Source organism: Schistocerca gregaria, chromosome 3, assembly GCF_023897955.1.
Source record: "Schistocerca gregaria isolate iqSchGreg1 chromosome 3, iqSchGreg1.2, whole genome shotgun sequence".
Taxonomy (NCBI): Eukaryota; Metazoa; Arthropoda; class Insecta; order Orthoptera; family Acrididae; genus Schistocerca; species Schistocerca gregaria.
Genome location: NC_064922.1, coordinates 337,540,698 through 337,554,231, shown reverse-complemented (window position 1 = coordinate 337,554,231; position 13,534 = coordinate 337,540,698). Strand labels below are relative to the sequence as shown.

The 13,534-nt window shown below is 39.9% G+C and overlaps 1 protein-coding gene across 2 annotated transcripts in view; it reads left to right on the top strand.

Annotated features, from left to right (window-relative positions):
- Nucleotides 1-13,534, top strand: part of LOC126354126 (26S proteasome non-ATPase regulatory subunit 2-like) — a 205,048-nt gene that overhangs the window by 80,420 nt on the left and 111,094 nt on the right. For both annotated transcript variants that reach the window (XM_050003522.1, XM_050003523.1), the window contains exon 8: nt 7,784-7,988. In XM_050003522.1, the coding sequence (XP_049859479.1) occupies nt 7,784-7,988 (205 nt within the window). The remainder of the gene's footprint in view (nt 1-7,783; nt 7,989-13,534) is intronic.

Genomic DNA, 13,534 nt, shown 5'->3' with positions numbered 1-13,534 from the left:
ATTGAACAAGACTCAGTACAATTACAATGTAATAAACTCATTATCATAAAAAACAATAGTTACATCTGTAAAATGAAATAAACCAGTTAAAAACTAATTTTAGAAAAACCATTAAACTCGGTCATGTCAACCTTGTAATAAGGAAAATAAGAGTAACGTCTGTAGAATGAACTAATCAGTTATAAAATTATGGTATGTAAGGAAATATTCAGCTCAGTTAATTTAGACTGATATTCAAAAATTCTTCTACTGTATAGAAACAGTTTTTCTGAAGTACCGTTTTCACTTTTTCTCTGAATCCATCTCTATTCAGCTTTAAGCTTTTGAGTAGTTTTTTTTAAATTTTTATTTATTTATTTTTTTAGTACCCACACCATGAACCACACCATGTCCTAGTTCATGAATCACGGGCAACATATGAGTGGCCAAGTAAGTGGTTGCGACAGTCGGGATACCAGCTACTTTGGAATAAGGCTGGGCATCTCGGACATATTCTGAGTCGTGGTCACCTTTGTGCTCATACGGCAATGACTACCAAAACCACCGGTTAGTCCCTCAACCGTTAGGGGTAAAACTCAATGGGACTTGGGGCAAGCAAGGCTAGCAACCTGCTTCCCTGGTACTTTAAATATGATGCTGACAACAATCAGAGCAAAATGCCTCGGACCTTTGGAGGTGACGGAGTCCCACCTCTAACAGACAAACCAGGGACTCCTAAGATACGACTTGGCAAACAAATGGTAATGAGATGGGGAGCCATTAATATCAATGAGAGCTACTCTGGGAAGAAGGTAGAGCTGGCAGAGGCTGCAAGTAAGATGGGGCTGGACGTTTTAGCTGTTAGTAACATCCAGGTAAGGGGTGAGAAAGAAGAGGAAGTGGGAGAATACAATGCCTACCTGTCAGGAGTCAAAGCAGGAATAGCACAATGGGGTGTATGGCTTTACATCAGGAAAGAAATGGAACCCAGCATAGTTGCAGTAAGGTACGTAAACGAATGACTGATGTGGATAGATTTGACAGTGTCTAGCAAGAAAATTAGGATTGTGTCAGTCTATTCGCATTGTGAAGGGAAAGATCAAGATAAGATGGATAGTTTTTATGGGGCACTCAGTGATGTAATTGTTAGAGTAAATGACAAGGACAGTGTTCTGCTCATGAGTGATTTTAATGCCAGGATTGGAAATCGAACAGAAGCGTATGAAAAGGTTATGGGTAAATTTGGAGAGGATATGGAGGCCAACAGGAACAGGAAACAACTCTTGGATTTCTGTGCCAGTATAGGCTTAGTAATCTCAAACTCCTTTTTTAAACATAAGAACATTCACTGGTATACTTCAGAAGGCAGGGGACCCAGATCTGTCATTGACTATATAATAACAGATCAGGAATTCAGGAAGGCTGTGAGGGATACACGTGTATTCAGGGGATTCTTTGATGACACTGATCATTATTTAATCTGCAGTGAAATTGGGATTGTGAGTCCGAAAGCACAGGAGGTCAGGTCCGTATGTAGGAGGATAAGAGTGAAGAAACTTCAGGATAAGGAAATCAGGCACAAGTACATAACAGTGATCTCAGAAAGGTCCCAGTTAGTTGAATGCAGTCAATTACAGTCATTGGAAAAGTAATGGACGAGGTACAGGGACACAGTACTAGAAGTGGCTAAAGAATGTCTTGGAACGGTAGTGTGTAAAAGTAGGATGAAGCAAACAGCTTGGTGGAATGACACAGTCAAGGCAGCCTGTAAAAGGAAAAAGAAGGCGTATCAAAAATATTTACATACTAGAACTCAGGTAGACAGAGAAAGTTATGTTGAAGAAAGAAACAAAGCCAAACAGATAATTGCAGCATCCAAGAAGAAATCTTGGGAAGACTTTGGAAACAGGCTGGAGACTATAGGTCAAGCTGCTGGGAAATCATTCTGGAGTGTAATTAGCAGTCTTCGAAAGGGAGGTAAGAAGGAAATGACAAGTATTTTGGACAGGTCAGGAAAACTGCTGGTGAATCCCGTGGATGCCTTGGGCAGATGGAGGGAATATTTTGAAGAGTTGCTCAGTGTAGGTGAAAATACGATCAGCAATGTGTCAGATTTTGAGGTAGAATGGGATAGGAATGATGATGGAAATAGGATCACATTTGAGGAAGTGGAGAAAATGGTCAATAGATTGCAGTGCAATAAAGCAGCTGGGGTGGATGAAATTAAGTCAGAACTCACCAAATACAGTGGAATGTCAGGTCTTAAATGGCTACACAGGATAATTGAAATGGCCTGGGAGTCGGGACACGTTCCATCAGACAGGAGAAAAGCAGTAACCACACCAATCTTTAAACATGGAAACAGAAAAGATTGTAACAACTACAGAGGTATCTCTTTAATCAGCGTTGTGGGTAAAATCTTCTCTGCTAAGGAAAGGAAAGTGCAAGTATTAGTTGAGGACAAATTGGATGAAAGTAGCTAGGATGATTGCAGGTACTAGTAGATGGGAACAATGGCAGGAGGGTGTCCACATTGAGGGAATCAAAGAAAAACTGGGAACAAACTCTATAGATGTAGCAGTCAGGGTGAACAGGCTTAGATGGTGGGGTCATGTTACACACATGGGAGAAGCAAGGCTACCCAAGAGACTCATGGGTTCAGCAGTAGAGGGTAGGAGGAGTCGGGGCAGACCAAGGAGAAGGTACCTGGTTTCGGTTAAGAATGATTTTGAAGTAATAGGCTTAACATCAGAAGAGGCACCAATGTTAGCACTGAATAGGTTATAATGGAGGAATTTTATAAGGGGGCTATGCTCCAGACTGAATGCTGAAAGGCATAATCAGTCTTAAATGATGATGATGATTTTTTTAGAAGAATTCACATTTGTGCCTTACACTGCTGTGTCCTTTATATATACTAATTATAGCTGCATCAGTGAAATCACACGAAAATTGTATTGATAGTGGATTTATTTATTTATTTATTTTTGTTAAAAAAGGTAAATATTCATGCATAAACCACATTGTTTCATGAATATAACTACAAGGCACTGAGAGGATACTGAGGTCCAGAAATATGTTTAGTGGTGGAGAAGACGGGCACTAGTCTCATTATCTTAGTTATTCTCCTGCATAGTAAATATCTCTGTATATGAGATGTCCCAAAATGGAAAGCAATGTGTACAAGTGCAAAGTATGCACATTTTATTGTTTTGGTGTCATGGACTTTACTCAGGGCATTTAGGGGTTACCTGTTGGTGTACGTGTACATTTTCAAATCTAGTACCTTCTGTCCTTGTTGAAATGACATCTGATAGTTGAAAATTTATATACACAGTTTTGTCCTTATTCAGTGACAGTTTGTTTGTGCTTCACCAATTTACCAGGTTGAAGTTTATATCAGAAATCATTTTACGCATTTCATTAGTACTGTGATTCAAATACAGTATACCAGTGGCATCATTACTGGAAGATCTTTTCAAATGCTTTGGGGCAGATGATTGATGAACATAATAAACAGAAGTGGACCAAGCTGGTACCTTGAGGAATGCCGTGTCTTACTATGTGCTCCATTAACTGCATGCTTCCAACATTTTTTGAGGTTATTACATCTTTTTGTACTGTCTGAGAGAAATTATTTAAACCAATCATTGCATTTTCTTCTAATTTTATACTCTAGCTGTTTATCCATAAATAATAAATGGTTGATGAGATCAAAGGTCTTTGTGAGGTTATTTAATACTCCTGTTGTATGCTTTCTGTCATTGAGAGCACTACAAACTTCATTTAGAAATGAATATAGAGCCCCATTTATTGATCACTCTTTTTGAAAGCCAAACTGATAAGGGCTCAGTAAGCAGTTCCTTTCAGTAACTTAATAACATGATTATATACTGCTTCTCCTAGAACCTTGGATGTGCTTGATAGAATCAAGATAGATCTGGAGTTATTATCATCACTCCTTCCCCATTTCTTAAAGAGAGGAACCACTTTTGTTGCCTTGAAAATTTTGTGGAATTGGCTTGGCTCATTCACGAAGGAGAAGTTTATTATATCTGACAGGAGATAAGACACATGATGATGGAATTTATTTGGGAAGGTAATTGGATATGCCATCAAAACCACATTTGCAAGAGTTTCGTTTCTGTTTTATAACACTGCAGATTTCACATATTTTGAATAGACCAAGAAGCAATGTTTTGGGGAATAACTCTAGGTCAGAACACAGAGAGGGCACTTGGTTACTGATCTGAGAAGAAAGTTTGTTGCCAATGTTTAAGATGTGAATATTAAATACCCCCTTTGTCAGAGAAATTCCAGGAGAGGGTTTTTATTTCTGAGTTTGCAGTACTAAAAGGGAACAAATGTTGTTTTTATGTTACCTGATATGTGTGCATCCTTGAAATGCTATTGGCCATGTTTCCATGCAAACTCACTAGGTGGCAGGGCTGTGTTCAGCAACACACTGTTTGGGTTCTTGGTGCATTAGTTATGGTGATGCAGTCAATTCAGATTGTCAGCAAAGAGTGAACATTAAGTGCTGTGTTAAGTTCAGGAAAACCCCTAATGAAATGTGGGCATGATTAAGCAATCATATGCAGGCAAGGCACTTTCATGAAGTCATGCTTTCAGGTGGCACAAAAGGTTTTGTGAAGGTAGAGATTCATTGCAAGATGGTCCCAGAGCAGAGTGCCTATCTACAGCATATACTGATGCAAATGCAGAGTATGTATCACAGTTATTGCAATGATACAATCATCTAACTGTGCTTAGTGATACCAGAGGAACTTAATTTGAATCATGATGTGTGTCATAAAATTTTGTATGAAGATTTAGCGAAATGGAAACTCAATGCAAAACTCATCCCTCACACACTAACAGATGAACAGAAAGAGGAAAGTTAAAGAATTTATGCTGAACTACTGGATAGAGCCAGGTGTGATCCTACATTTCTGTTAAAAATTATTACTGGAGATGAAAGCTAGTACTACCAGTATAACCCTCACAATAAGCATCAAAGTGCTGAATGGTGGAGTCCTGGATCACCAGCCTAAAAAAAAGTCAAATGACAACCTTCAAGAACAAAGATAATGTTGATAGCATGAGTATGTTCCTTCAAGACAAACAATGAATCAAAGTCTTGAAACATTTGTGACAAGCAGTTCGATGTTGGTGCCCTGATTTGTGGCATTCACAGGACTGGTTCTTACTGCACAACAGTGCAAGACTTCATACTGCATTATTTGTTACTGAGTATCTGGCCAGACATCCGGCATATTTGCCCGACCTCTTGCCTTGTGACTTTTGCTTGTTTCTGCAAGTGAAAAAGTGACTGAAAGGAAAGCTTCATCAAGATATAGCAGACATCCAACAGACTGTGACAAATGACCTTACAAACCCCACAGTCGAAAATTTCTCTGCTTATTCCAAGACCTCCAGAAAAGTTAACAATTGTGTATATGTAGCCAAGGGGACTACTTCAATAGGAGCTGGGATCTTTACTTGGTAAGTGCAATTTTATATTTTTAAAAGAACCTATTCTGCAACTTTTCTGACAAAGGGAGTATTTCATATACTTACTCATTCTTAATGTATATTATTGAGTGACTCCTTGCTTTTCTTCCCAACTGTCACATTAATAACTTCTCACATGGTCTTAGATTCATTCCTAGAGTTGACTGTAAGCTGCCAGTCATCAAAGAATGTGTTGTCTGTATTTCTGCTATAAAAAAGCAACTTTTTTTGAATTGGTACATTGTAGATATAAATGAGATTGGAAGTGCTACATCGTCAGAGTATTGGAGAGTATTCATCAATTCACGTGCCCTATTGTCAACATTACAAGTACTACAAATAGCTGTCTTGTGAGCGTCATGGAGAAAATGTGGGAAAGTTGCTATTTTTTTCATGTTGTACACTATGCTCATTTGCGTGTGTATTGTTATGTTCTTGTCTGTGTTCGGAAAGGTGCTATTTCTTTCTTGCTGCACACTGCTGTGAATTTGCCTACATGTTGGTATGTTTCTGTCTGTGTTTAAAATAGCTATATCCATTGTGAAACAGTTGTGGCTGGATATACCATTGAAAATATTGTCTAATTTCCATGTTAATTGTAATTTGTTATTAATTTTGAAAAGCTGTTAAGAGCAGAAAAACTAGTAGCTATTATTCTTGTAAATTTGTAGTTCATGTTTTCCGTGTTATAGCATTTTAACACACTCACTAGTTTTTGCCAAGCTGAGGACTCTTTTAAAATATCTGTTTTAAGGTCACCATGAATCAAAATATTTGGACACTTTCGCCTATAATGTTATAGCCCTGTGTCTGTTTTTGAAACAAATATTAGTACATGATCAACATGATTAACATGTAACTAAAAGCTTCATAAACTTCATATTTACTGATACATGTTCAAAATGTTTTTCATGGTTCAGCCATTTGGTTTTAAGTGTGGAATTGCACTTTACATTGTCTCTCATAAGAACTGGACAGTCTCTTTCCTTTTTGTCAGTTCCGTTGAAATTATAAACATAGTGGTGACCTGGAAGATAAAAATTGGCAACTTCACCATCTTTGAACCAGTGGTCAGCTACACAGAGCAAAGCTACAATTTCTGGGTGGTTTTCTAAGAAAATCAGTGTAGTAATCCACTGGTTACTACACATACCACCAAACGAACATGAGCTGGTCCAGTGCGGCAAGTGTAGTGGTCACCGACATTCAATCAACATGCCCGCAAATTCCCAAGGCAGCCATCAGGTTAGCCTTGTCACCGACAACAGTCACCTGGTCTGCCATGGACTCGCAGCACTACTAAAATGACACTTCTTTTGGGATAGTGTCTTTATAAGGACATGCAGGGGCCTCTGGTCCCTCAGTTGTTACTATATTTGATATATGTACACTGTTTGCATTGTGGTCTCATTGAAGTCACTCCACGACCCTCATTACCTACATTGTGTTCTTGTTGATATCACTACGCGATCCAATAAATTTGTATTTCTTTTACAGCTGTGTGCTTCCTAGTTAGTATATTATGTAGTTCTGCACTTTTGTTTTTTACATTTTTAAAAATTTTGGAAAAAAACACAAAATTCAGATTTTTTGTATGAGTGCACTGCTTTAGTTATTATTTCTGCTGCTTGTAATCATTTTTAATGTGAATAGGTGGTTTGTAAATCTTACATCACTGAAAGAGGGTTTGGTTTGTGTTCTTACTTGTGTTAAATTTGGATTCTTGTTGAGGCAGAATACCAAAAATTCTTAAGGCTTATGAGTTTTTGGCTTCTAATGTTCTTCTGTTAACTTGTATTGCTGTTCCTGCTGACTGCTGAACATCGGGTGTTGATGGAAGTGCCTCTGTTAGTGGTGATATTGCATCTGCTGTATGTGGTAGTCATGTTTTACTTGGAGATTTCTCATTTTTATTACATGTGACTAAAAAGCCATTTGGATGATGAAGATGAATAGTTTCCTTGCCATTTACTTCACTATCCCATGTCACATCTGTTGATTCCTCATTTTTTGTTATTTTTGCTATTAATCCTTTATTTTTTATTTTTTTATTTTTTTAAATGCAGCTATAATGTATAATGATGGCTTTTCCAATCTGTGTTGGAAATATCAGCAGTTTGTACTATATCTTTGATTATGTAGCTGCAGTAGTCCAAAGCCATATGACTCTAAACCTATTGTCTGATAACTATAACAGATTATGTGCCATGTATACCACACTTAAGCATAATTTTGTAATACTATAAGCTCTTTTCTGTAGCATGTTCAACAGAAAAAAACTGTGTTACAGTTGGATATTTTAGAACCTAAGACACCAGAAGATGTATATAAAACCTGGCTGGAAAATACTTCATTGGCCTTTCCTACTCTTGACTCAGCACGAAATAACCTGGCTTCAAGCATAGTAAATGCTTTTGTCAATGCAGGATTTTGTTCTGACAAGCTCATGACAGCTGATAATGGGAAACATTGGATATACAGAAACAAAGACCGTGGTGAGTTTCTGTCATTTTTTTCTATCAGTCCGAATGTTCAAGAAATGATCCTATCTTCTAAATGAACCTGCTAGCTGAGATACAAGTTTCATTAAGTATGTTGGGTATCGTGAACCTATCCTGAAATACTGTATATATTCACAATTATAGTTTATAACAGTAGCCATCATAGTATTTTAGATTGAAACACACAATTTATAAATAGTAATATTGTTACCCATTTGAAAATGTATGTTAATAATACTGAACTGAACAGGAACTGTGTAAAACAGAAAATACGAATGTCATCAACTTCGGAGAACTATCTGAATTCACTTTTTAACATTTTAATTGCTTACATTTCGCATATCTATTGCAAATTTGTGCTTGCTCTGTGCTAACAACATATATGTAGAGCTAGAGTCAATAGTGTCAGTGACATTAATGTCGGTTATATATGTTTCAATGTTTTATCATGAAATGAAAACACAATGTGCCCCACTGTGCTTCATTCAGTTTTTAGTGATGTTAATAAGTTTATTAAAGTCACTCATAGATGGCAGAAGAAGCTCAACAAGCTCACTAGTGCCACTGAATTGGCACCACAGAAGCATGGGCATCCACAGAAATTTATGCAGGGAGAGGAGGGGTAGAGAGGAGGGTGCTAAGATTCTAAAATTGTCAGTTTTGATGTAATTGCATTGGTCAGTTTTGAAACATGTCATACAACAAGGACTAAATTTTATAGACGGCACAAATACTTATTATATGCCTGAAGACTGAGGGTTATTAATCTAGTATATCAAATATCAGTACAGACTCTGTTCTCCATATTCAGAGGGGGAGAGGGTGGGGGGGGGGGGGGGGGGGGAGAGGAAGGCTAGTACATCCCAACCCCATGCCCCCACTTGCAGATGCCCATAATAGAAGAGATGTATGGATGTTATCCGTGTGTCATTCAACTGAAATTGCATCAAAGCATTAATTGCAAAAGACTGTTTTGAAACAAACATGAAATGGTATAAGAATTCTTTTTTCACAGACTAGACATACATGCAATAAATTCTTACATTATTTAGTAAATCCATATGGAGAGAACATTTATCAGTGTCAGACTTTCACTGACCATCATTCGTGGGATTCTCAACAAACGTTATAAGGAAAAAAACAAAATCAAAAGATCACAGACTAGAATAGGAAAATCTCTTGTGACTATGAGGAAGGCACTTCCCAAGCATTGTTGAATCATCTCAAAAAGGCCGAGTCATTTGAAAAAGGAAGCCTCTTAGTGAAAATACGTGTCACTTGCAGAAATAAAAATAAGCAGGAATTGCAATATTGTGAGACAGTTCATCTGGAGAGCCCAGACTAACCTATGGTTCCTGAAAACAAAGCAGGGGGATGCTGTTTCATTAGTTGTAGGGATGTCAGTGTGGATGATTTACTAGTTTGGCCCTGTGACATTAACCAATATGGCATTTCTTACATTGGTATTACAAGTGGCTGAAAGCAGTGGGAAAATGAAGCTGTTATTTTTTCCTGAACGCTTGCAGCTCTACTGTGCAGCTTAATGATAGTGGCACCACTTGACCCTCTGAGTAAAGTATTCTAGAGGTTAAATGGTTTCCCATTCAGATCTCACGGTGGGGACTACTCAGGAAGATGTCATTATCAGACAAAATGAAACTAGCATTGTACAGAGTGGAGCATGAAATGTTAAATCCCTTAATTGGGTAGATACATTAGAGAATTTTTAAGAAGGGAAATGGATAGGTTGAGGTTAGATCCAGCAGAAAGTAGCATGACAGGAAGGACAGGACTTGTTGTCAAAAGATCACAGACTAGAATAGGAAAATCTCTTGTGACTATGAGGAAGGCACTTCCCAAGCATTGTTGAATCATCTCAAAAAGGCCGAGTCATTTGAAAAAGGAAGCCTCTTAGTGAAAATACGTGTCACTTGCAGAAATAAAAATAAGCAGGAATTGCAATATTGTGAGACAGTTCATCTGGAGAGCCCAGACTAACCTATGGTTCCTGAAAACAAAGCAGGGGGATGCTGTTTCATTAGTTGTAGGGATGTCAGTGTGGATGATTTACTAGTTTGGCCCTGTGACATTAACCAATATGGCATTTCTTACATTGGTATTACAAGTGGCTGAAAGCAGTGGGAAAATGAAGCTGTTATTTTTTCCTGAACGCTTGCAGCTCTACTGTGCAGCTTAATGATAGTGGCACCACTTGACCCTCTGAGTAAAGTATTCTAGAGGTTAAATGGTTTCCCATTCAGATCTCACGGTGGGGACTACTCAGGAAGATGTCATTATCAGACAAAATGAAACTAGCATTGTACAGAGTGGAGCATGAAATGTTAAATCCCTTAATTGGGTAGATACATTAGAGAATTTTTAAGAAGGGAAATGGATAGGTTGAGGTTAGATCCAGCAGAAAGTAGCATGGCAGGAAGGACAGGATTTGTTGTCAGGACTGCACAGTATTAGCAAAACAAAATCAAATAGAGGTGATGCAGCAAATTGGAATGAACAGCATAGTAAATGGATTATTGTAGCCAAGACAGATGCAAAGTCAGGATCCAACACAGTAGTACAAATTTATATTCAGCCTAGCTTTGCAGAAGATGAAAAGATTGAAAGAATTTGTGATGGAATAAAGGAAATTATTTAAGTAGTTAAGGGAGATGTAACGTTAATTGTGTTGGTTGACTGTAATTTGCTAATAGGAAAAGAAAGAGATGGAAAATTGTAGGAGGAAACTGACAGGGGGAAAGGAATGAAAGAGGAAGCCACCTGTTAGTGTTTTGTGCAGAGCATAATTTAATATTAGCTAACACTTGTTTCAAGTACTATGGAAGAGGGTTGTATACATGGTGTTCATTTTAAATAAAGGCATTGAAATATTTTGAAAACTACACATGAGATCAAGAAAAGTTATAATTCCAATTTTTTTTTTGTCTCAGAGGGGCCATACAATGATGCGACACTTGATTCCCAAGCCACTCCAGACATAGGCAACTTTGAAATCTTCAATGGGAACTCCAATTTTTTATTGCAGATTACAACTCAATGAAAATATCTATAGACATTTTGTCTGAAGCGTTTTCTATGTTTTGCCACAGATAACACTGTGATCAGAGGAATATAAATGGGTACATAATCATAATTTATGACATGCTACTCAGTGGCCCACAAATATCCTGTGGCACATGGTACTTCACCTCCACGCTGCAAGGGTAGGACAGGCCAGTATTTCATAACTTGTAATTGGAAACCCCTTTCGCATACTGAACAGGGGACTACTCGATGTGCCACTGTAGCCATTGCTTGAGGCAAACACTACTCTACTTTTCCGATTAGAGTAAATGTTCAGACGTAGTACTGCTGACTTAATCATCCTTAGTGATCTGCTTTTTAAATAATCATACACAGGACAGAAGCATATCTGTGGGAATATCAGCACAGGCATTTCTGATGCAGTTGACCTGTCTTCGTCGCCCATTGGCACTTGATGGCGCACTTATCTTTTACATATCCCCGCAGAAATACATCTGGCAACGTCAAATCTGGTGACCTAGTAGGCCAATTAATAGGGCCAACAATGTCAGTCCACTGACCAGTAAACACAGTCGAATACCTCCTGTGCTTCAATTGCATAATGCGCTGGGCAACCATCATGTGGAAACCATATGTGTTGTCGAACGTCCAGGGCAACATCTTGCAGTTGTAACAGTAGTTCCTGTTCCAAAAACGTTAGATATTTGCACCCTTTCAGGTCTTGTCAATAACATACAGACCAATGAGAGTGTTCCCCATGATTCCATAACATATGGTGACCAACCAAGGACGTTGGTGGTCAACTTGGCGTAACCAGTGGGGATTTTCAACACTCCAGTAATGCATGTTACGCTGGTTAAAGCTACAATGGTTTGTACATATAGACTCATTGGAAAATAATACCTTGGAAAGAACATGTGGGTCATTTTTTTCTGTGGTTGCAACATTTATTGCCCAGTTGCATATATGTTCTCCAAATGATAGATAGGTGTGCAGGCAATAGACACTGCCCAAGTACTGTAATGTTTAGAAATGCTATCTGTTCCATGTTTGCTTGATAAGTGAGCTCCAGTCACTTTTACTGCCTGTTATGATATGTTGTAGCTTTCTACATGGCCACTGTGTTGCATCAAGTAGTCCCCTGTTCAATATGTCAGAGGAATACAACATTGCAAATTGGGTTTCCAATTAGAAGCTATGAACTACTGGCATGTCCTACCCTTGCATCATAGAGGTGGGGTCCCACATGCCATTGGATATTCAAGGGCCTTTGAGTAGCATATCATATATATACACTCCTGGAAATGGAAAAAAAGAACACATTGACACCGTTGTGTCAGACCCACCATACTTGCTCCGGACACTGCGAGAGGGCTGTACAAGCAATGATCACACGCACGGCACAGCGGACACACCAGGAACTGCGGTGTTGGCCGTCGAATGGCGCTAGCTGCGCAGCATTTGTGCACCGCCGCCGTCAGTGTCAGCCAGTTTGCCGTGGCATACGGAGCTCATCACAGTCTTTAACACTGGTAGCATGCCACAACAGCGTGGACGTGAACCGTATGTGCAGTTGACGGACTTTGAGTGAGGGCGTATAGTGGGCATGCGGGTGGCCGGGTGGACATACCGCCGAATTACTCAACACGTGGGGCGTGAGGTCTCCACAGTACATCGATGTTGTCGCCAGTGGTCGGCGGAAGGTGCACGTGCCTGTCGACCTGGGACCGGACCGCAGCGACGCACGGATGCACGCCAAGACCGTAGGATCCTACGCAGTGCCGTAGGGGACCGCACCGCCACTTCCCAGCAAATTAGGGACACTGTTGCTCCTGGGGTATCGGCGAGGACCATTCGCAACCGTCTCCATGAAGCTGGGCTACGGTCCCACACACCGTTAGGCCATCTTCCGCTCACACCCCAACATCGTGCAGCCTGCCTCCAGTGCTTTTGCGACAGGCGTGAATGGAGGGACGAATGGAGACGTGTCGTCTTCAGCGATGAGAGTCGCTTCTGCCTTGGTGCCAATGATGGTCGTATGTGCGTGTTTGGCGCTGTGCAGGTGAGCGCCACAATCAGGACTGCATACGACCGAGGCACACACTGCCAACACCCGGCATCATGGTGTGGGGAGCGATCTCCTACACTGGCCGTACACCTCTGGTGATCGTCAACGGGACACTGAATAGTGCACGGTACATCCAAACCGTCATCGAACCCATCGTTCTACCATTCCTAGACCGGCAAGGGAACTTGCTGTTCCAACAGGACAATGCACTCCGCACGTATCCCGTGCCACCCAACGTGCTCTAGAAGGTGTAAGTCAACTACCCTGGCCAGCAAGATCTCCGGATCTGTCCCCCATTGAGCATGTATGGGACTGGATGAAGCGTCGTCTCACGCGGTCTGCACGTCCAGCACGAACGCTGGTCCAACTGAGGCGCCAGGTGGAAATGGCATGGCAAGCCGTTCCACAGGACTACATCCAGCATCTCTAC